General features: G+C 33.0%; 3 protein-coding genes and 2 non-coding genes across 9 annotated transcripts; all 5 read right to left on the bottom strand.

The window, feature by feature from the left end:
* Positions 1-3158: 3158 nt before the first annotated feature.
* On the bottom strand, positions 3159-9528 carry LOC130812543 (uncharacterized). Of its 5 annotated transcripts, XR_009042069.1 has the most exons (5): positions 9397-9528; positions 8794-9300; positions 4630-4693; positions 3614-3722; positions 3159-3537 (listed from the first exon to the last, which is right to left on the bottom strand). XR_009042069.1 is itself a non-coding variant. In XM_057678054.1 (3 exons), exons 1-2 carry the CDS (start codon positions 9437-9439, stop codon positions 8813-8815), a joined length of 531 nt encoding a protein of 176 aa, XP_057534037.1. In that variant the 5' UTR covers positions 9440-9528; the 3' UTR covers positions 3159-4693; positions 8794-8812. The 5 variants fall into 5 exon arrangements, 2 of the variants coding, with proteins under 2 accessions (XP_057534037.1, XP_057534036.1); XR_009042068.1 differs by lacking the exon at positions 3614-3722; XR_009042070.1 differs by lacking the exon at positions 4630-4693.
* A 60-nt stretch (positions 9529-9588) lies between these two features.
* Positions 9589-9659, bottom strand: TRNAG-GCC (transfer RNA glycine (anticodon GCC)). Its single transcript has one exon. It is a non-coding gene; the product is annotated as a tRNA-Gly (tRNA).
* A 1220-nt stretch (positions 9660-10879) lies between these two features.
* LOC130812542 (chlorophyll a-b binding protein of LHCII type 1-like) lies at positions 10880-11990 on the bottom strand. Its single transcript, XM_057678052.1, has one exon. It carries the CDS (start codon positions 11798-11800, stop codon positions 10997-10999), a length of 804 nt encoding a protein of 267 aa, XP_057534035.1. The 5' UTR covers positions 11801-11990; the 3' UTR covers positions 10880-10996.
* A 512-nt stretch (positions 11991-12502) lies between these two features.
* Positions 12503-12573, bottom strand: TRNAG-GCC (transfer RNA glycine (anticodon GCC)). Its single transcript has one exon. It is a non-coding gene; the product is annotated as a tRNA-Gly (tRNA).
* A 356-nt stretch (positions 12574-12929) lies between these two features.
* On the bottom strand, positions 12930-23053 carry LOC130812541 (UDP-glycosyltransferase 87A2-like). The gene is made up of 2 exons (XM_057678051.1): positions 22497-23053; positions 12930-13972 (listed from the first exon to the last, which is right to left on the bottom strand). The coding sequence occupies exons 1-2, from the start codon at positions 22999-23001 to the stop codon at positions 13101-13103; spliced, it is 1377 nt and encodes a 458-aa protein (XP_057534034.1). The 5' UTR covers positions 23002-23053; the 3' UTR covers positions 12930-13100.
* Positions 23054-24373: the final 1320 nt, after the last annotated feature.

Raw genomic sequence — 24373 nt, 5'->3', positions numbered from 1 at the left:
ACAATTCTTTATCTCCCTTTACAAAATACTTATATCACATTTTCATAATTCACTATAAGTTTCTTACAAGGGATATTTTATAAGGTAGTAATGTGTTTTTAAGAAACGCGAGTAGTAGCTTTTTTAATATTTTTCCAATGCGTAGAATCAAACTTGTTTGCTTATGTTTCAGTAACATTAATAACCAAAAATTGTTAAAATAACTCTTAAGTAACCATTTTTTAAAATTCCATGAAGGCATCAAACTTTAGTAATTTGTCTTCCTCACTCCTTGAACTTTTTTTAAAATAACTCTTCTTCCCCTTCATTGTGACCCAAAATTAAGTATAATTTTGGATTGTTACTGCGATTCACAAAATCTACAATTTGAGATAATTTTTCATAAATTTTAATTATTTCAAGTTTATTTATATGTGAAAAATTAGGATTTGTTGCTCCTATTATTATGTTAATGGTTGTTATTTGAACATTTAAATTTGTTACATTTACTAGTTTTTCCAATTACTAGTTTTATTTGAACAAAACAAAAAAATCTCCTAGCAGGTCATGATACCTAATTTGGTATTATGTACAAATTTTGTAGACTTGACATATTCAAACTAACAGGAATATTTAGTTCAGACATTTAGATACCCAATCGGTTCTTAAGAGAATATAACTAATCAGGTATCGGGAAACTTGACCTGGTCTTTTTAACTCTAAGCCACTGCCTTGGTGGAGGTGTGATACTATGGATACCCACGCGGGTTTGAGCTTCTTCTAGCTTGTTTTACTTCTTAATGTTTCATCTTTTGTTGAAATGCAAGCCATGTATCTTTAGGCCCTTAGAACATGATTCCTCTAGACGGAGACAGATATTAAAACACTAAACAATCGCAAAATGCAATGGATGGACAATAAAATGACGTGAACATACACAATATAAGTACATTGATAGGGATAAATAAAGAGTAATATTTAGTATTATCAAAGACTTGGCATTTAAAGATGCAGACTTGCAGAGTTAGCTTCAACCGCACTCGATCCCATTAGTTGCATAATTTTATCTTATTCTTTCTCGAGTCGGGCCGGGGGACTCTTTGGCCGTGCTCTCTTTTATGGGTATAAGTTGCCACCGTTCTTTCCTCCCTAAACCCTGATCATAGTTTTATATGGACGGAATACACTGGATATAATGATTTAGTATTGTCAAGTTTTAATTAAGAGGTTTCCCTATTTAAAAGTCTTAACAATGTTAATTGATATTAGAGTGAAACTTGAGTGCAATTTTGTAATAAAAAGTTAGTTTAAATTATTCCCTGAAGATTTGGAGCAGATATATTTGATTGGTTGCGTTGGCCAAGGGAGATAACATGGATAGAGAGCATAAAAATGAAAGTTTCCACTTTAGTGCAAGACATGTGGAATCAATTGAGCATGTAGCAGTGTGCATGCCAAAATTAGTCAATGAGTCAAAGGGTGTTTTTTTAAGCTATCAATGTGCTTGAACGAGAATCAAGATCAAAATGCAAGCAGAATGGCACAACACCATGTCACATAAACGAGCAGAGAGCAGGCTGCGGGCTCGTTTGAATGAGCTGAATAAACCAATCTTATTGTTAAGGCTTTGTATTAAGTTTTCTTAGTATATAAATGTTAAGAAAAGTGACACTAAACATTCATATAACATTTTTCACTTTCACACTTTGTGTTATTCGATAAGCCAACTAAACCAATCTTATCAAGCAACAATAAAAAAACCACAAACAAACACAATTAAGTAAATAATCTAAAAAGATAAGAGTTTTGTGCGTGTAACTCATAGTGGGTAGAATAGCTTGATTTTTTTTTCCTCTCCCTTTTTAACTCCTTAGAAAAATGAATTACATTTCCTTAGCTCATTAAAAAATATAGGGCTCTTCCACCAAAGTGGGAGGGAACAACCCAACAATAAAGGGCTTCATACTTAGCCTAGTTTACTACTTTTCAATCCTTAGATTAATAAACACAAGGCCTCAGTAATATTATCTATCTTAAAATGTAATCGATCTAAGGTCATGTTTATATTGGACATAAATATTTATGAAAAAAATAAGAAAATATTATTATTGTCAAAGATAAAGAATAATGTTAAGTGATGGAGAAATAGTCTTGGTGCGGATTTAGATGATAGAAAACACCCGAATCAATCACCCAATTGCGATACATCACAAGATACATTTAAGCATTCTTCATCACTAATGAAGAGCAAATCATCATCACTAATTGCTAAAGCTGCAATATTTTTCTTTTCTGACTTTGTCTCGAAGGAACCATTTTTTCTTTCTTTGGAGTCGTCTCTTTTCACCTTTCTTCAAAACTTTTTTAATCGCAAACAACTCTAATCCTGAATTAAGCCATGCCCTTAGAATTGTCTATATCATAGGGAGCTTGGTTATGCTTCTAAGTGACACAAACTACCATGGCACTATCCATTGTCAATTTAATATCAGGAGCAAATTTTCTAAGTGACACAAATAACATATCCCAACTTTCTAGCAATGAGCAAAGTAGTATGCATGCAACTCATCATTTAAAGGCATCTTCACTACAGAAAATTAGTTAACAAACCCTAAATTCATTAGATGTACTATGTTATTACCATCATGAAATTCTAACTTTATCCATCAGTGACGCTTCACTTAAGATATTCTTTTCCCCATGCATAGCGTCAAGTTTCTTGCATAATTCATAACAATTTTGTCTTTAGCAACAAGTTGGAGCACACTAATATTAACAAAAAAATTTTAATGGAACCTATTGATTTTCGGTTCAAGATTTTCAATTTACTTCCATCTTGACCAGTAGAGATTAGTCTTATTTAAGATTGATTCATATAAATCGTTCACATAAATAATGTCTTTCATCATAGTTTTTCACACAACATAATTAGTTGAGTCCAAATAAATCATACCGTGCAGACTAGTTTTTTCATCTATCATAAACCAAAACAAGAAACACACTCAAGTTGTATAAACCTGGTTCTGATACCACTACTTTGAGAAAAGTAAAACTTAACACTCTTTACGTTCTCCCTTTGTGTTGTTAAATGAGCAACATAAATCCATCTAATCAAGTAACAAAAATAATATACCCAGAAATAAACATAAAAAAAAGTAAAGAATGCGGGAAAATATAGCTCACACAACTTTTACTTGGAAAACCAATGAGGGAAAAATCTACAAGATGTAGGTGGTATCAAACTCTTCCACGAATCACCAATAAAATTAATCGGTACATCAGTCTTCTCTAGACAATACTAAGGTAACACAAACACCAAAACCCTCTTAATCCTTCACTCAAAAGTGATATGAAAGAAGGGTGAAAGTCTTCCTTGAGTTCTCCATGGAAGCTATGAGTACAATCCCATGATTACAAGAATATAATCTCATAATTACAGGAATATAATTACAATAATTACGCATTAACAAAAGGCACCAAAACACTCGTCAGTCGCAATCCTCATCAAAAAGCTATTCTCGATAGCCCTTCCTTCCCCTCCCTTAGCCTACCCTGGACCTGCAATAAAAAAGCTGTCCCTTCAGATATTGAGGAACATTTTGATGATACCTAAGCTGGGATGGAAAATTCATACCAGGCTGATATATACAAAAAACTCTTTCTTTAGATAATGTTTCTTTACTGTTCTGATCAATCTTATTCCTATTCCAAATCATCTCGCATATCACACAAATGGTATAAGACTGCAAAATTAAGTCATTCTCAAAAATGTATTACATGTAACTGCATTGAAACATAACCTTCTCTCAATTCAAAAGCTACTTGTGGATATTCAATGCAAAATCACGTTTCAAACAATGTTTAAAAAAACAAGTGGTAAATCAAAAGAGAAATGGAAAAGATTTTTAATGAATTGTACTATTTGTTGATGATCAAAAGATTGATTTGGGTATGCTTGCTCAATCATATAACATATGATCACTCAAGAAACAATTAGATATGATAATGCCTTCGATTTACAAGATTAACATTGTAAAAAAAAAAAAAAAAAAAAATCAATCAACATGAAATCATTCACCAAACTGATGTGATGATACAACCCAACAATATGTAAGGGTTAAAAGAGATCACGAAAATGTGCTTAAGATGGCAAGGTCACTAGGTTTGCAGTCAATAGTTATTTCTAATAGTCATCAAGGATACATCAAGAGAATTTTTAAGGGCTTTTTGGTGTGAAGAATGACAATGTAATGACAGCGAATCCATAAAGAGAGGATAAGGGGCTGTTTGACAAGTGGAAATGAGAGTTGAAGAGACTATAGTTTAGACTTGAAATAAGACTTTAGAATGTGACTCTGAAAATAAATGTCTCATGTCCTTGTTTTAAAAATGATAAATATAGATCAAAAATTAGATAAACGTTGATTATATTTACAAATTTGTCCCCCATCTCTTTATTTTCTTTACTTTCATTAGTGGCAAAAATGTCTATAATTTACAAAGTCTCCACAAACAAAAAAGGAAATTTCTATAGTCCTACCTAACAATCTCAATCCCAAACCTCAATTTCCTCCGGCCAAACAACACATAAGGGAAATTTAAGTGTATTTATTATCAGAGATTGAATTTTGTCTTCGTTAAAGAAAATACCACGTTTCCTAAGTAAGATCCTGGGTTCGACTCTCAGCTACTTCATCCCTTCTCTTAGCCAACTCTGTGATAAAAACATATTGTTCTTGTTAATTATTTGGTATAACGAATCGTAAGGGAATGCGAATTAAGAGAGGAAACAAAATGAAGATAATTGGTTGTTAATTAGAAATGAGTGGTAACAATCTGTAGGTATCCATTATCCTTATGAAAGTGGAACCCAATTTTAATGATAACAAATACAAAATAATGAAATGAGTAAAGTAAATCCCTTAGTTATCCTAAAAAGTTCATGCAAAACACCCTTTTAATGTCCGGGGTTCGACATTGTTTGTTATGACTTAATGGTTTTAATTCGTCAATTATATTTGATGATGAAAGACAATAATGTTCAAACATTTTAATATTTAGTATGATAAATAAAGATTTAATTGCTTGCTCAAATTTAAGATTTCAAATTTTGAAATTTAACAACTCGAGGGCGGACATTAGCTATTAATAGTGAACTTCGTACACAAAAATTATACTGTCTACTTTTAATTCTTTTAATTCCACACTTAGAATTTGTTTTACTTCAAGTCCTTGAATTAAACAAGTATTCAAAATCTCGATAAACAATTTGAAAACAAATCATACTCTATTCAAACCCTTTTAGAGTAGTCATCCCACACTTCCATTAATGATTCTTCAAATGATATCAAAGCCCAGACTCACTATTTCAAAAGATTTAAACAAATATGTAAGAAATGGATCATTTTAGAGATGGTCTAAAGTATGATCGTACCCTGAACAGACCTCCTTATTTCAATGGTGATAATTTCGAACACTAGATTAACATGATGAAGATGTTCTTTCTACACCAATTATGGAATATCGCTTAAAAAGGTCCTTTCATTATAATAAAGAAAAACACAGAAGGTGTTGACGTACCCAAAGATAAATCCGAGTTTTCGCAAACGAATCTCTAACATGTATCCAAAAATTACAGTCAAATAAATCATCTTTACTACCATAGAAGAAGTTCAAGACCTTCGCACTACCTTATGACAGTCTTATTGGAAAACTTATTACTCATGCACTTCTTATCAATGAAGACGGTATAATTCCTTCCTCCTATCCTACCATAACATTTAAAACCAAGGAAACTACACTATCTACAAAGGAAGAAGAAGAAGAAGAAGAAATCAAAGATGAAGAAAGTCTTGAGCTTATAACGAGAAAGCTTGTCCAAAGAAGGAACGAAGATTCAGAGATAAAGAGAAATCAATGATCACTTCCTTGAGTGACTTAGACTCATTTGATAATTTGAATCTAACCTGAAAAGGATGAGAAAGCAAAAATTATGTCTAATGGCCAACGAGAACACTCAAGAATCCAGAGTTTCAATCGAGGTAATGGTAAAAAAAAACCTAATCTCAGGACCTTCTGATGCTCTTACCAAAATACGGTGTAATATATATTTAAACGAACAGAGTGAAGCAAATCAATTTGAGAGATGATTTGATAAAACAAAAAAAAATCTCAAAAGATTTGAGTCAGTAATTTAACCTAAAGGCATATCAATTAACTTTCGTAACTCAGATGGACCTTACAGTCATCATGTGACAGAGAGTTCAAGACTCAGATGGACGAAACTATACTTTATAATAAAAGTTCATGTCTTCAAATCATCACATAAATAATTTAGAGACAGAGAAACAAGAATTGATTTATAAATGTATGACTCAGCATGACTCTCTTGTAAGATTTAATCAAAATCTAATCTTAACAAGATGTTGTCAATCATCTCCAAACAAAAGTGGTTTGGGTTTTAACAAATCTTTTCTATTTAAAAGTAAAACTACCTTTGTAAAGGCTTAAGATCATTGGAGAAAATCTAGTAGCTTTTACTGTTGTAATCAGGGTCATACTATGTTTACTTGCCCTTATCTAGAACTGATCCTCAGTTTATCAAAAATTTTATCCTGTAATGATGCACCGACAAATTAAAAAAAATTGGGGTTCCAAAAGGGACTAAACCACAAAACATGGTTAACCCTAAGTAAAAAACTAATGTTCTAAATGGTCTAGCGGATAGGTGTGACGAAAGGTTATTGTAGGACAAAGCTAAACTTTTTGAATATTTCTTGTTTGATTTGAGTGGAGAGGAGAAAGAGAATGTGAATGGTGTTTTTTATGAGGAAGCTTTAACTAAGTTGCGTATTGTTGAAGAAGAAAATGTATTAATTTGCTAAAATTTGCATGGAGGTTTGTAGGGTTGTGATAAAGAAGTTGTTGTCGGGCAGGACGCAGAGCTGAAAGTAAAAATAGCCAGTATCAAGGAAGATATCCTTGATATTAAGAAGGACTTAGCGGCTGTTTCAAGAAGTCTGCAGAAAATCCTAGAAGCTTCAAAGGAGGGGATGTGGATAGATGTGTCCACTGCAGAAGCTAAAGATCAAACCTTGGCCCTTAGTGTTCGAAGTCTAAAGTTGAAGTTTCTCTACAAACAATTTGTTTATTTTGTGTTTGAAATTTTGTCTGTAAAACTGCTTGTAAAACTAAACCAGTACTCACATTTTTTTGGGGAATCCTCCACATAATAATCTTGAGGGGGATGTCCTTAAAAAACCTCTATGATATGTGAATATTATGGTGTTGTTAATACAAGGTTTGCAGCTTTGGCCTTTAGTAGAAGGATGTTGTATGCCTTATTTGATAATAGATCCTAGTCCTTAATGTTATCAACAGGATGCTTCATAATGTGACTCAGATTACATTCTCAGAGTTCTCTTGTCAAGGTTTAAAGTCTCTATAATGCTTCAAATGAAAAAAGTTATAGAAGTGAGAAGAAGAAAGAGTTCATATAGCATATTTTTCTTCGCCTTGTAAGAATCTTTAAAACCTATGTTTTGTGCAGATCTGATTGATTTCCCCGAATGAATTTTTACCAAAATTCCTGTTAGTAAAGCCGGAAAACAGATGTGTAAAAGAAATTGAGGTGTTAGAAGGTAAGGAAAAATATTTCAAGGCTCGGATGACTGTTGTAAGAACACACCCCAATCCATTCATGCGAGCTGTTGCTTAGGTGAAAGTAGCAGTTACTGTTGTAACAACATGCTGTTTCATTATCGGAATCTGCACTGTCAATTCCTGTCATATAATGATGCACAGCCACAACTCACAAGCATATCCTGATAAATTTTGAGGATATTGTATGACAGATAACATCTATGGATGCCAAAATAGCGAAACTGACTAATTGACTATACTCCCTATGACAGGTAAGATATGTGAGTTCTCCCGTTCAATGGAAGACAGTGCCGAAAAGACAAAAAGCTTCTCGGACAAAGGGCTGCAAAGGAGTTAAAACTTAGGATCTGTGAAAACCTTGTCTTTGTTATTTTGGTTACTCAAGTGTACTCATCCTCTCAATGAGCCTTATTACGATGGACAAAAGATTTATAATTATGTGAAGTTGCACATGATATATGTTACCAAGATTTAGTCGAAAACAACCTCTTTGTTAGCCTTATCATTAATAGGTTGTGTATAACCAACCCTTCCAAACCTCACCCTATGTGGGAGTTAATGCAACTTTATTGTTCTTATAGGTATCATTAAGAGAATCAACACTGCTTTTCGTGACCAAAATCATCAATGTCTAACCAAGATGAACCAAAATATAAATTACTTTCTAGCCGTCTCAATTCACTTAATTCAGACCCAATCAACACAAGTCACTTTATACCAACTTAGCATTGTAGCTTCAAACATAAACCTCAGGGTAAAGTGCAATTCTTTGAGCTCTAATTGTATCAAGGAATTGCGGAATTCTTTTTCATATTCTACACATTAAAAACAAACTCCATTTAATGTCAACAATAAAACCGAATTTTATTATAAGTTCATTCCATATACTTTTACTTGAGAATTCAGACATGAAACTTCAGTCGATTAAAAGAAGAAAAAATGTCTAAAAAAAAAAATAAATGACTCCAAGCTACTCAAACCCAACATAAACTGAAAACTTTAACACTATCAAGTATCAATAATGGTTGCGCAAAGTTACACAACAATTTTGAAGAATTGTATAATTTCCATTTTTAAAGAGTTTTTGGCGTCAAAAATTAAGTAATTGAATCAAAAGAGAAGTAATGAACCAAATTTTGAGAGTAACGATACCTTCTTCTGCTAGCGCATTTTATACAGGAGAATGTCGCGGCTGGCGGAGGTGTTGGAGTTGAATAACCCAATTATCCTCCGGCACATGGCGAACCCAATCCGGAGTCGATCCAGCAAATGACACCCCGCGCATGGCTTCCATCACTCTCGTTGCATTCTCTGACGACAACGGAGCATTTCTGCGGTTCTCATCTTCCTCAAACGCTCTTCTCATCGCACGATCCATTTCAGCTCTTCTCATCATCTCATCTTCTTCATGTTTTCTCTCCTCTTCATCCTCACTCAAATCTAACGATTGCACGCCGTTTTCAACACTAGCAGAGTAATCAATACCGTTTGTTAAATTGCTTTGTTGATTAATGGCATCATATTGATGATGATGAAATCCGTTGACAATATTTGGATTATTTTCATCAGTTTCTTCGTTTCCCTCATTTGAAGTAATTGGCTGGTAATAATCTGGGATTTCATCGGAGTTTGTGTCGGAATCACTGTTTCCAGAGTCATCTGCAAGCCGAGCCGTTGTTCTTACTTTTATGCTAAATAGTATGATAGATTAATCAGGAAATTTGAATGCAAATCGAAAATTAAGCAATTACTGACCTGAAATCAAATCGGTTGGGGAATTTGATGCTGCATTCATCATTGAATTTTTTTCCGAGTAGACGATTGCAATAATAGGGTTAAGTTTTACGGGTAAGAGAGAAAAAGTTCAAAAACGAGAGTGGAAAAATGGTTAACAAACAGCATTTATATAATCTGAAAGGGTATAAATAATGTGAAGCAAAAATTAGCTGCACCAGCCGGGAATCGAACCCGGGTCTGTACCGTGGCAGGGTACTATTCTACCACTAGACCACTGGTGCTTGTTGTATTTTTTTTAAATGTTATTTATTTCGTACTTAAAATAATTAATTGGCCATGGGACATAGGTAATGGACCATTGAATTTGTTTTTGTTTTTTAATAATAAAATAAAATTATAGAATACAAGTACACTTTTGAAATGGAATACAAGAACTTAATCTACCATATAAATAAATAAATAAATAAATAATGGTGTTCCCTATTCAAATTACCAATAGTTGATAATGATATACATCATTGGTTAAATCATTTTATGAAACTAGTGACTCTTAATTAGAGATTCTTTTGCAATAAGTTATAAATTGTTTGTCAAATACTGTAAAGCAAAATTGGTGAATGATGTGAGCTTACATCCTTGTAGGAAAAATTAGTTTCATTAGTTACAAAAAAAAATACATCGAATACATGATAAAAAGAAACATATATAAAGAAAAAGTTGTTTTAAGAGTAACGACTTGCACCTTTTTGTGGTGGAGGTTTAATTCAATACTATGTTAGAATGAGAAGAAATGAAGAAAAATGGAAAAGGTAAATAAATTGAAGAGAATTGGAGAGGAAAACACATCATCAATTTCTTGTTCTCCCGTTTCTTCCTAATATTATATTAACATAGGTTTAATATGCGACTAATCCAAAATATAGTTAAGAATATAATTTGCTTCAACAACATACTCTAGATCAAAAATGAATTAATCAACCAATAAACTTAGTCGAATCGACAATGTTAATAATTGATAAAGACATATTCAATCGTTTTCACCATAGTCCATAAGTGTCTGATTTTTTATTGGGTCAAGTCACTTTAAATCTCTCATTTTTATTTTGAGTAAGTTAATTTTATCGATTTATCCTTACTAAAAATTAACCACCTAAAAATTGAAAAAAAAAGTCAAACGGGACGGAACACGTGAGTTAAATAGGAGAAAGTATTACATACACTTCAAATAATTAGTTTAGAATGTATTACGCAATACTATTTAAAGCAAGCATTGAAGCACAATATTTGAATTCTTATCAAAATTTCTATACCATCTGATGATAAGTTGAACAATTTTCTTTCAATTGTAATGATATTCCAGCTTGTTAAGTTATAATGTATAAAATTACGATCTTAATTTGTTGACATATACGTACAATTATTACTTGGTCGAATATACATAGTTAACATTAATTGATATAGAATGCAAGACATGCCCAACAAATTAAGCTTGAACACTATATTTAGTACTCATAATACTCCATATATTAATCATTCACTCATAACCGATTTACATAGAAAATCAAGTAACAAGTATCGTACATGTCCTTAATCTTCTCTATATTCTAAAAACTATAGATCACTTGCCAGGAACAAAGTTAGTAGCGTAAGCCCAAGCATTGTTGTTAACAGGGTCAGCAAGATGGTCGGCAAGGTTCTCAAGTGGGCCCTTTCCAGTAACAATAGCTTGAACAAAGAATCCAAACATTGAGAACATAGCTAATCTACCATTTTTAATCTCTTTTACCTTCAACTCTGCAAATGCATCCGGGTCATCAGCCAAGCCCAACGGGTCAAAGCTACCACCCGGGTAAAGTGGGTCCACCACCTCTCCAAGAGGCCCACCAGCAATACGGTAACCCTCAACAGCACCCATTAGAATAACCTGACAAGCCCAAATAGCAAGGATACTTTGGGCATGGATCAAGCTTGGGTTACCCAAGTAATCAAGCCCACCTTCACTGAAGATTTGTGAGCCCGCCTTGAACCAAACAGCTTCACCAAACTTAACACCATTACGGGCCAAGAGCTCGGGAAAAACACAGCCCAAAGCACCCAACATGGCCCATCGGCAGTGAATGACCTCAAGCTCACGGTTCTTAGCAAAGGTTTCCGGGTCAGCTGAAAGCCCAGCAGTGTCCCAACCGTAGTCACCAGGGAACTCACCGGTAAGGTAGCTTGGTGGCTCACCGGAGAATGGGCCTAAGTACTTAACACGGTCTGGGCCGTACCATGGGCTGCCTGATGAAACTTGTTTGGGCTTTGCAGCAGTCTTCCTCATGGTGATCCTTCCTTCACCAAGGATTTCGGATGGGATGGGGCCGAGTTTGACGGGCTTTCCGGCAAGGGAGGGGGAAGAAAGAGCCATGGTGGAGGAAGCCATTGTTGAAAGGGGAAGAAATAGAAGGTAGTGGGCCGAGATGATGATGGTTATGGAGATGAAGTGAAGTAAACAAGTTTAGGTTAGTTTTATAAAGACTAAAAGGAGGGATGTTGTTAATTCTTATCTATGAAGATATCTTCATCTGATTTCTTATTTGCTTGAGAGGATTGTGGTCCTATTCTACTTGGCTATTTGTCAGCCATCAGTTTGTTAGGTTTTTTTTTAAAAAAAGGTTTATATGGTTGTTGACCAATCAGAGGAAAACATGTGGAAGTTTTAGATAGCAAATTTGCAAAAATCTAGATATATAGATAGATTATAGATATATACCTATGTCCTTTGACAAGTTCTTATGGAGCTGGATTGCATCGAATATTACTCCCAACATTGTAAAGGTGTAAAAAAATCGTATTTTGACTAAGTTGTATTAAGCGATATCCTATCATTGAGAGTTTAGATCCATATTTGGACGTTACGATATCACTCAATTATCGCATCATTGTATTATTACCGTGATCGCGGTAAGCCAACGAGCATTGAGTAATTTCTATTTTAGTTGAGATACTTCACGACTTAAGGTTATGCAAGAAACGGGCCGGGCAAATCGGGCTAATGCAGCTGAAGCAGAAGATATGTAAAGGAAAACAACAAATAGTAGGATTTTCTCAAAATGAAAAAGAATAATCTGAAAACTCAAAAAGTTGCACCAGCCGGGAATCGAACCCGGGTCTGTACCGTGGCAGGGTACTATTCTACCACTAGACCACTGGTGCTCATTGATGTTATAATTAATTCTAATATTTAAATACGCTAAAATCAGCATAAGCATTGATGAAATGTTTAAAACTAGACAGGAAAAAATTTATTGGTGGAAGAAAATGAAGATTATAAAAATTGATATAAATAGTTGCATTATTGAATAAATTTTGTAAAGAAATTAAGTTGATTGAATTAAAATAAGTAAAACCATTAAACTTTTAAAGAGATTATCCTATCAAAATTGAGGTAGCTTTTCAATATTATTCCCATAATTTATAATCGACAACTAAACACATTGTTAAAGTATATTTTAGTCACTAATTGAGATATATTGTGGCATTTTACAGCCAAAAACTCATTTATGATATTTCTCTCATTAAAAATTAAGAGAAAAGATGATAATCTTATCATAAATGAAATAAAGATGATTGTTTTAAAACATAAAAATGATAAAAATTGAAATCTAACTAAAAACATTATGAGTTGACAATCATTGAATAATTGTTAAGCAATTGTACTTATTAAACAATAAAATTAAAAATTAGGCAATGTGTTTAATAAAAGCATCTAAATCAGAAGTAGCTGAACCTCCATCTTGAATAGCCCTTCTAAAGATATGTTTTAAACTTTTAGCCTTTTCAACCACCTCTTTCCTCTCAACACTTTGAGGGTCCATAAAAGTTGTCACAAGCTTTGTTATTTCAACCCTAGAAACCAATTTTTCCTTATTATAACCACTATTAATTGCCCTAAATCCCACCTTCAAATCATTCACTATTAGCTTACTATTGGGCATTTGATCCCAAAATATAGGACAAGTAAGCATAGGAACACCAGCGTAAATACTTTCTGAAGTCGAATTCCAACCACAATGAGTCCAAAATCCGCCGACTGAAGGATGACATAACACTTTTAATTGATCACACCATGGTACTAAGCATCCCTTCTCCCCAACTCCGTCTTTAAATCTTGAAGTGTCACCTCGCGTCACCCATAGAAAACGAACATCACTTTCTTTAATCCCCGCAATGATTTCCTCCATTTGAGCATTCGAGATTGAAAGAAAACTACCTTGTGAAATATACAACACCGAGTCCTTTGGTTGACAATCCAACCATTGTAAGTATGGTTCATCAGAAACACATTTTTCGTTGGGTTTGAGGTTAAAATATGGTATCATAGGTCCAATGTGATAGACTGGAATTGGTAATTTTTCTTTAACACACTTGATCACCTCCTCTTCAATTTCATAGATGGATGTAAATAATAGGCATGTTGCATTTTTTAGGAATGATAAAGTGTTAATGACTTGTAGAAATGCCTTGTTACCATGTCCTTCAAAAATTGTTGTTAGGTCACCAATTTTTGTTGAAGGAAGTCCTGGTATGTAGTCCACAATCTCATGTCCTCTTTCTACAAGAAAATAAATGAGAACATATGGATATGAAGACATGCATTAGTACTTATGTGTTGAGTATTTTTTTTTATTGATCATTTAATGCAAGAAAAAATTGAATCAGCATTTGATCATCTTTTACATAAAATGAATGCAACAATTTTACTGTACAACCCTAAATCGATTACCAATCGATCTTATTTCTAATTGAAATTAATTGAAATTGTGAGTCATCCTGAGTTATACAATAAATAAATGTAAGCCCAAAATTAAATCTTACATGACTTAGTCATCAATAGAGTGGAATTCAACTACTAAAAAGGTTGTAAACAGATAATGACTCATAATTGTCTAATTATAACTGAATTTGACTTGAAATTGCTCGAAATGAGCTCTGAAGTTCTACTGAACTGAATAAAATTAAACTAAACCCAAAGATAGAAATTGAATACGAAGCTGTAGCTATAATTGTTAGATATTAATCGTCTAATTAGTAGTGTAAATTGTACATTATAATGTTTAATAAAGGATATATTAATTAATTTTTTAAATGTACTTTGTTGAAAAAACATATGAATAAGATTAACAAACAAAACTGGATGGAAAAAATAAATTGCATGGACAGTGGGAATAAGTCTATATATGATATTCAAAAAAAAAATGTAGCATTATTATTGAAATTTAAATATAATAAATTTAAATAGACAAACTAAAACATTAGTTACGTTAAATTCAAAGAACGAAAAGAATAACCAAGAAAATTTTTTAAATACTTCTCAACTTAAATTTTAGATTAATATGCTTTGATTTAATTAGAAAATATGGTCATTTTAATCAGGCTGAGATTGAATGCAATAAAAATACACAATTCTGATTTCTGAAAGTAGGGGGCCAAGCATAGAGAAGTCAAAAGTTAGCCCACACTTACAAGCCCAGAAAAATACGAATTTTCTCTATTTTTTTGCTTTAGCACAATTTTAAATATTTACGATGTTTTATTTATCATAAATTTTTTAATGTGACGGTCTTATAGTGAGACCATATCTATTAAGCTGATACACATATATTTAGTAGTTAAAGTAATTACTTACAATTTTAAAGTGATCTATTAAATAAAAATTGATTAATTATATGAATCAATCTTATAGTGAGGCGGCCTCACACAGGATGAGTTGCTTATTTATTGTTGGCCCTTTTAGATTTTGATGATGACTACACTTAATATAAACAACTGTATTTTAGAGATTGTGTGCAGGTCAATATCCGGTCTTGATAAGAATCGTTGATAGTACCTAAGACTTGGTCTATGGACTTTGTACGTGTCTAAAATATCCAAGATAGTTAGATAGGAAGATCGTTGTAGGATGTCAAATATAGACAGGAGATCTACTATTCCTAAGTTGATAGTCTGACGATACTTGTTGATGAGTAGAGACAGTGTCCTGTTCCCAACACTCGAGTATGGAAGAATCAATGTTAGCGGAAAAATTCTGAATAAAGTTCTGAATAAAATTTTTGAAGAATCTAGTTTTTCTTAGTTGATGTATGGGTGAGATTAATTTGTTGCGTAATTAAATTAATGAGTTAGTTGGCAAAGAAATTTTATTTATAACTACTTTTAATTATTGCCACATTTTCTAAAGAAGTGGAGAGAACTTCTCCTAATTTTTCTCCATGTTAATAGGCTTGAACTATTGGGTTTTAATTAAGAAAAACTAACTTGTTTTATTTAAAAAATAAAACCGTAGCTTTATTACTTGCAATACAAGTTCCACTTATTCTTCCTCAAGCTTAGGTTTAAGGATGAAGTGGGTAGTTATTTTCTTTACTAAGCTACGTGACCTTCCAATATAAAAGGATGTAATTTTTAACCGATTATTCAGTTAGCGTAGAAAAATTAATGAGATATATTTCTTGCTCAAAAATTGCCAATTAACTTTGAAATATTTCTTGTGCAACTCATTAATTTTACCCTTAGGTTTTGGCCTTTGTAAAAGAGTTTTTGAGAGAATTATTGTAACTACACTTGGGGATGTCTAGGGGAGAAAAGAGCTTCGTGTGAAGCAAGAGAAAGAGAAGTATTGGCTTAGTTTTGTTTGTTTTACGTAATTGTAACGAATTGCCTAAAATATATTAAAGAATTAAAAATCTCGGGGGGTCGTGGTTTTTCCTTCTATTTAAGCCTAGAAGGTTTCAACGTAAAAATTGTGTTGTCTCTCTCTAAATTTGAACATAAAGTTTAAATTTTGATTCCGCAATCTAATTCCACAAAAATAGGGTAAAAACGCTTAAACTTATCAAACAACAATTCACCCCCTCTTGTTATCTCTAACCGTTTCTACATTTATTCACTTTTTCTTTTAGTTATTTAAGTTATTAATTTTACTATTTTACTTGTGTCATACCATTTATCTTCTAATACCTTACTATTATGAGTAATATTGAAATCTATGACATTATTAAATAAAATAATAATACTTTACACGTATAAATTTTAAGTTATGTATTTAATTTCAATGTCTTGACATTTTCTCTTAATGCGAATATAAATAAACTCATGGACTGCTTTAGAAAAAAATAAGTGATATCACTAGTTATTTAAAAAAAAATACAAGTAGAAACCAAATTATTGTTAATGACTAAGTTTGATCCTTGACTGATTAAACAACTCAATTAAATTTATTTTTTATTTTTTAATACAAGACTAGATTTGTATTATTTTTTAAGTCGTGGGTCTTGGCTTTTCAAGACTACCTATTAGATCCTCTAAATTATTGAAATAATTTATCATTTACTTCACTATTTTAAACGAAGAAGTAATGTATTTATCTATGTTCATTGAATTGCTACAACGTCACAAATCGAGGCTCCAGCGGACAACTACAAAGAATATTAATTATTTAACATACAATACAAAGAAAATTTACTCAAAACATTTGCAATAATTTCGATGCTAGCTTTTTTATACATATTTTAGTTAAATATTACTCCTTTCGCCTTATGTTTTTGCAACAAGGGTAATAAGATCACTCTCTTCACATGAACAATACAGGGGTGATATTGGAGACTGAAAACTCAAGCAATAAAGACATAAGTATCGGGAAACTAGGAGCTGAACCCAGCCCATTCCAAGCAACCCATTCCAAACAAATAAAGCATCCCAAGCAAATACAGCATCACAAGCAAATAAAGCGAATGAACAGCATACATAGCCTTGAAATTGAAAGAGGAAGAATAGGAGCTTAGTGTTCCCAAACGCAGATAGAAGACCCAACGTGTTCTATTTTAAAGCTTCTGTTTTCTGTTATAGCCGTTAGGATTTTAGGCGCCTTTTTCTTGATTGTTAGCCGTTAGAGGATGGAAGCCAATTCTACAAATAAGGCTCTCCTCCACTTTGTAATTAGTTTTGAGTTTTTTAATCATTCATGAACTTTCATCAAAGTTAATTGAGCATTCAGAGAAAAAGTATTGTTTCTGTTTTGTTGTTTCTGTCTTGCTAAGGTTGAGTGTATTCAATTCGTGAGAGAATCATACTTCTTCAAGATCACGTTGATCATTGAGAGAACTGTGAGGAATTAGGCCTTGCATTCCTAAGGGGAATCAGTGTCTTTTCCAGGGATAAGTAGTCATTCAAGATTGCTTAGAATTCATCATAAAACAGACAATCTGATCAAGAAACCTTCTGTTCTTGATTGTCTGTATAAGTGTGTGTGTAATCAAAATATCAAACGACATCTTCCGCTGCAAACTTTGTCCAACTTGGTATCAGAGCAGTGTTCTGATAAGGGACACGAAGATAGGATACAAGGGAAGCAGGCAATAGGTAATTTCGCGTTTTCTGAGAAGAGTAATCAGAAAATCAAGTATTGTACACATTTTGTTGCAATTGGCAATCACAGGTATAAATTCAATTCTTCCTTGATATTAATTTCTGTGTTAAGGGTTGTAGAATTCGATTTATCATTATATGAATTTGATTGTGGAGAAGGATTTCTGAAATCTGACTCTAATATCAATGCATGCGTATCAAATTGTTGTCTAGTAATCGAATTTTTGAGTTTTCGCATAAATTGATTCGTATAATTCAATTCTTGACTGTTTTGATTGTGATAATTGATAAGAATTTAACAACATTTGTTTAGAAATTACTGTACATTACGTGTCTTTTTGAAAAAATTGATGTATGCAATCTGATTTTTGAATATTGTTCTGAGAAATTAGGGTTTTGTGTATCTGTGTATTCATTGTTGTTTCTGGAAATTTATTGTTGGAAAGTTTCTTGCAAGATTGTGGCTGGTATTGTGCAATTGTTTTGGTTTCTTGAAAAATTGTTGTGGAAATCTTCTTGCAGGTTCTGGTTGTTAGTTGCCTTACCATTGTTCTGTTTGTGAGTACCTTGGGAAATATGGACATGGATGAGAAACTAGAAGCCCTTACCAATATAGTCCAGCAACTAGCCCTTACAGTAGCCAATAACATGGGAAATCAGGGATAGAGACCACCACAATACCCTCAGAATAATAGGATCAGTGTGGACAAAACCTTGAAGATTGACTTACCTCTCCAGACCCAGAGGTGTACCTAGATTGGGAAGCCAACATGGAAAGATATTTTGACTTTAAGGATACTACACCTAAACAGCAGTTTAAGCTAGCTAAGATTAAACTGACCAAGCTTGCTGCAGTATGGTCAGATGGAGTTCAGAAGCAAAGAAGGAGGGAGGACAGGGAGAAAATCAGTACATGGGAAAAGTTAAGAAAGCACCTAAAGAGGAAATATGTCCCACGCAATTATAAACAACAGCTGTGCATACAATGGGGAACATTGAGACAGGAAAATAGGACTGTGTCAGAATATATCCAAGAATGTGAACGGTTGTCTGTTGTTTGTGACACTAATGAGACTGAGGAGATGAAGATTGGGAAGTTTATAGGTGGCTTAAGGGAAGACTAAGGAGAAAGCTGGAACTGACCCCAAACCTTACCTTCAGCCTAGCTTGTAGCAATGCCCTCACTTTAGAGAAATATTCAAAGAAGAAACCCAGTACAGGCCACCCAAGAAGTGTTGCAACACCAACACATACTGTCACTTAGACTACTGCACCAGATAAGATTCCCCCTCTGATCAACACTACCAAAGACAGAAATCCCAGGGACTTAAAGGGGGTAGTTTGCTTCAAATGTCATGGACATGGTCCCATAAAGAATGAGTGTCCCAATGCTAGAGCCTTCACTGTGCAGGAGTGGGCAGAAATTAGGGAAGTAGGCAGACCAAGGGTCATGTTAGTCAGCAGGAATGGAAAGGAAGAGGAAGTTTGGCCTTCCACATCTAAGAAGGATCCTGATGGTTCATATTTTGTGAATGATGAAGGAGTTTTAGAGACTTTTGGAGGAACTGAGAGCAGTGAGGAGGAAGAAAATAGAGAGAAAGTTTACCCTGAACCAGATATGCAAAATACGTTGATTAGAAGGAACTTCCATGCTACTCCAAAGATCAAACCAAATGACCAAAGGGATAATATCTTCCAAACTAAGTGCAAAATTGAGAGAAAAATTTGTGACTTAATCATATATGGGGGGAGTGAAACTAATTGTGTTAGCAAGGATTTAGTTCAGACCTTGGACTTAGAGACTAAGCCACACCCACACCCTTATAAACTAAAGTGGTTAGATAGCAAAGCTAGTGGTTATGTGAAGCAGAGATGTTTGGTTCAATTTTCCATTGGGTCATTTAAAGATAGAGTGCTTTGTGATGTGCTAGACATGACTGCCTGTCATGTGCTCTTGGGTAGCCCATGGCAGCATGATAGAAAAACCCTACATGATGGCTACACTAATGTTTATACTTTGAGACATGAGGGGAAGTTGAAAGCCCTTATGCCCCTGCCACCTCATAGAACTGTGCCTCCACAGAAGACAGCAGGTAGTAAGTCCACTTTACCTTCACAGAAACCAGTAGATAGTGTACCTTTGATAAGTAGGAAGGTGAGTATTAAGGAATACAGAAGGGAAGGGAAAGTCTTTCTATTGTTCAACAAGAAGGTCAGACAGAAGAGTAACAACTTAGGTGTTGGGAATGATAACTTGTTAGAACAGTCTGCAAACAATTCAGACCATGAATCCATTAGACATACTTGGGAACAGAATAGACTTAATGCCAAGCGTGCTAAGTGGGTTGAGTTCATGCAGAATTTTAACCTTGCTGCTAAGCATAAAAATGGAAAACCTAAAATAGTGACAGATACATTAAGTAGGACAGCACACTTGCTAACTCTACCAAATGCTAAGGCTTTGGGGATCAAGATGATTAAGGGACAGTATCAAACTGACCCAGATTTCAGAACTGTATACACAGGGGTTGATTGTGTATATGGAATAAATGCTATATTGCCTGTAACACTAATTGTTTTTTCTTTGCATTGCAGAACACATGGGGATGCTACAAAACACGTTGAAACAAAGATGAACATCCACAAGCAAATGCAAAGGAACATTGAGAAGGCTACTGCTGTATATCAACAGGAGGTTAACAAGCACCCCTCAACTACACAAGAGCTCCAGATTGGGGATAATACTTTCAAGACAAATCTGCCAAAGCAATATGGAGTCCTTGCCATATTCCACATAGGAGACTTAGGACCATACTATGCACAATCTGAATTGAGGACAATTCGAGCTGAAGAAGGAGGGAATGCAACAAGTGCAATAAGATCACTCTCTTCACATAAACAACACAGGGGTGATATTGGGGATAATGCTGAGAACTCAAGCAATAAAGACACAAGTATTGGGGAACTAGGAGCTGAACTCAGCCCATTCTAAGCAACCCATTCCAAACAAATAAAGCATCCCAAGCAAATGAAGCATCACAAGCAAATAAAGCGAATGAACAGCATACATAGCCCTGTAACTGAAAGAGGAAGAATAGGGAACAACTTGGTGTTCCCAAACGCAGACAAAAGACCTAACGTGTTCTATTTTAAAGCTTCTGTATTCTGTTATAGCCGTTAGGATTTTAGGCGTCTTTTTCTTGATTGTTAGCCATTAGAGGATGGAAGCCAATTCTATAAATAAGGCTCTCCTCCACTTTGTAATTAGTTTTGAGTTTTTTAATCATTCATGAACTTTCATCAAAGTTAATTGAGCATTCAGAGAACAAGTATTGTTTCTGTTTTGTTGTTTCTGTCTTGCTAAGGTTGAGTGTATTCAATCCGTGAGAGAATCATACTTCTTCAAGATCACGTTGATCATTGAGAGAATTGTGAGGAATTAGGTCTTGCATTCCTAAGGGGAATTAGTGTCTTTTCCAGGGACAAATAGTCATTCAAGATTGCTAAGAATTCAACATAAAACAAACAATCTGATCAAGAAACCTTCTGTTCTTGATTGTCTGTATAAGTGTGTGTAATCAAAATATCAAACGACATCTTCCGCTGTAAACTTGGTCTAGTTTTTGCAGCTGTTGTTATTTTAGTTTTCTTACTTATGTGGTAGTGGGCTACTTGCCTACTCCCTTCCTCCATCCATTTTGGACCAAAAACATATTGAGTTTATTTAAGGAAAATATTGATAATAAATGAAAAAATTAGATAATGAATTTTGGGATGAAAGTAAAAGAGAGTTAAAATATATAGATGATACTAAAAGAAAGTGGTGAACCATTATTTAAAATAAAAATAATGTAAAACGACTAAGACGAACCAAAACGACAATTAGTACAAAAATAAGTGGAATGAAAATAGTATATCTATAAATTTCAAACACAAAATCATTTCAATAACAATATTTTCGTTTTTATGCTATTTGATATTTTATTTTTATCTAAAACAATACTCTATTTTTAACGCCAAATATATATATTTTTAGAATGAATATTTAAAAATTATAACAAACCATATAAATTTTTACTTAATTATTTTATTCTTACATAATACTTCCTCCGTTTTAATATACTTGCTACATGTAATCTAATCTGTCAGTTAGATCATTTATATATCTACCTATGCACATGTAAAAATTATAAAAAGTTAATATTATAAAAATATGCGATTAAACGATTCAATTATATCCCACTTGACTATATTTTTCCTTACACATTAACCGTAATATAAAATAAACTTAAACGATGAATAGTGTTAACAACTATAATAAGTATTTTAGAATGGAGGAACTTAGAAAAAGCGTAAAATAAAATAAATCGATAAATAAAATAATGAGTTTTAAAAATAAATTCAATATAATGAATCTTGAATGAAATTAACTGAAATAATATTCCCTGCAATTCACTACTAATGTCTTATTTACTTTATGCACTATATCCAATGCACTTATTCGATCTTTAATATTTTTAGTTGTGCACAATTAAAAATTATGAAAAGTTGATATAAATAATCTTTGCGTTAAAACGAATCAAACAAGATCTCACTTGATTATACTTAAACTTATAGATTAATAATAAAATACAAATTAAAAGTAAGAGATAAATAGTGTTCAAAAAGCAAATGAAACATTATTAGTGAATTGGAAGAAGTATAAAGATTACCTATAATATCAAGAGGGAAATGACCATGTTGCACCAGCAAGTCGAAATGATGAAAGAAAGTGAACACCGAAGCCGACATTGGAAAAAGCGAAGCCACCGGAATATTCCTTTTGTTTCCAACCTCAACCATCCAACTACTTAACCATGTATCATATATAATAGCTGTTGGCGGCGTCTCAAGCTGATCAAGGAGCCGCTCAAAGGGTTCTTGAAGCTTTGTAAGAACAGCTTTAATGAAGCCATTCATGTCATCGGCTCGGTCAACTTCGGAAGGAATCACCTGAGGAAGAGCAGCGTAACGAATATTAGCCGGTGGCTTGGGCTCGGAGCTGAGGAAGCCGAGCCACTCTTCGGTGACTACAAAGGTAAAGAGAAAATCATTGGATTTTGTAAGGATGAGTTTGCAAAGGTTGAGTAAAGGGTTTATGTGGCCTCTGCCTGGGTATGGCATCACCACTACATGGGGTTGTCGTTTCATGGATGAAACCTTGCCGTTTTGGTGCATTTTGTGGTAGATGAAGAATGTTCTTGGGTATTTGTTGGTGGCTTGACTAGTATATGTTGGAATGATTTAGAAACTAGGTTATCTATTTATAATAATTTATAAAGTATTTTCAAATATTTTGTAGTGTTTTATTTGTTGTTATTTTTATAAAAAAATCTTTCTATTTATCTAATAAATTTTTGACAAAATAAACTTTGTTCATCCTTATTTTAATTTCAATAATGCTTATAGTCTCCACATATCTTCCATTAACTTTATTTTAAAAATATATATTTCTTATGGTCGCTACATATTTTTTACTAACTTTATAAAAATATTTTTTATTAATTATGGTCCTCATATTATTTTTCATCAATAACTTTCTTTTAAGTACTTTTTAATGTTTATCATATTTACTTTTTTACCATTAAATTAATTTATTATTCAATATAATAAATATTTTCTATCTAAAAGATTCAATTTTGTTAATTATGGTGAATATTTGTTTTGGGAACTTCATTAAAGAATTGTAAAGTAATTTGTTTATAATGATTACGTAGTGGATCTAAATCTTTTGTGATTAACGGTTTGATATTGTTGTTGATTTGTTGTATGTAGTCTTAATTAGCAAGTTGTACTCTCCAATATGCCACTTGCCATTTTTTTTGGCCAAAAATTCATAATTTAGGGTATCTTGTATGTTGGTAGTTTTCTATTTTTTGGTTTTTGTTAATTGTCGTAAGATATATATCTAGCTAATAATGAAAAAATAATTAATTAAATTTATTACAAACATGTTAATTTTGAAAAGTACAACTAAAAGATAAAAAATTATTTTTTGATTTTCTATTTTTATTTATAATTTTAAAATAATGAAAATTGGAAAACAAAAAGATAGAAGCAGATCATTTAATAATAGTTTATGTAGAAACCTAGAATAGATCTAAGGGATTTCCAAGAAAGTAGAAAATATGTTTTCAATTAGGTGCATGCGGAAATGATTATGATTTTGACTTTAAAGATCTGTTGAAAAATCAATCATAATTCATGATTCTGATTCAGGATTTTGTACGACGTACTCCAATTACAGATACTCCACGAGCAATCTCAATAGATTTTGGATCTATACCACTAAGAGATTATCAAAAATAGTTGGGCTTACAAGCTCAATCTGAAACTCAAGTAATAATAAGTAGGCCCAAATAAATTCTAATAGGGTACTATTCCAGTGAGAAATCGTTTCTCAAAGAGACTACCTTAAAATAAGAAGTTTATATTCTTATTTTATCTTTAATATGTATTGATTGGGCTATTTAGCCCATATATATAATACGTCGAGAGACCGTTTCTCACAACAACTTGTGGGTAAATTATAGGAAAATTTGTATCTAAC

Source organism: Amaranthus tricolor, chromosome 5 (genome assembly GCF_026212465.1).
Source record: "Amaranthus tricolor cultivar Red isolate AtriRed21 chromosome 5, ASM2621246v1, whole genome shotgun sequence".
Classification (NCBI taxonomy): Eukaryota; Viridiplantae; Streptophyta; class Magnoliopsida; order Caryophyllales; family Amaranthaceae; genus Amaranthus; species Amaranthus tricolor.
This window is presented reverse-complemented; position numbering and strand designations above follow the sequence as displayed.

What these genes read in the sequence shown, in the direction of transcription:
- LOC130812543 (XM_057678054.1), bottom strand. Translation starts at nt 9,439, where the DNA reads ATGATGAATGCAGCATCAAATTCCCCAACCGATTTGATTTCAG. An exon ending in CCCAACCGATTTGATTTCAG is followed by an intron (nt 9,301 to 9,396) that starts GTCAGTAATTGC and finishes CTCGGCTTGCAG; the next exon opens with ATGACTCTGGAAACAGTGAT.
- LOC130812542 (XM_057678052.1), bottom strand. Translation starts at nt 11,800, where the DNA reads ATGGCTTCCTCCACCATGGCTCTTTCTTCCCCCTCCCTTGCCGGAAAG.
- LOC130812541 (XM_057678051.1), bottom strand. Translation starts at nt 23,001, where the DNA reads ATGCACCAAAACGGCAAGGTTTCATCCATGAAACGACAACCCCATGTA. An exon ending in TTTCCCTCTTGATATTATAG is followed by an intron (nt 13,973 to 22,496) that starts GTAATCTTTATA and finishes ATTTTCTTGTAG; the next exon opens with AAAGAGGACATGAGATTGTG.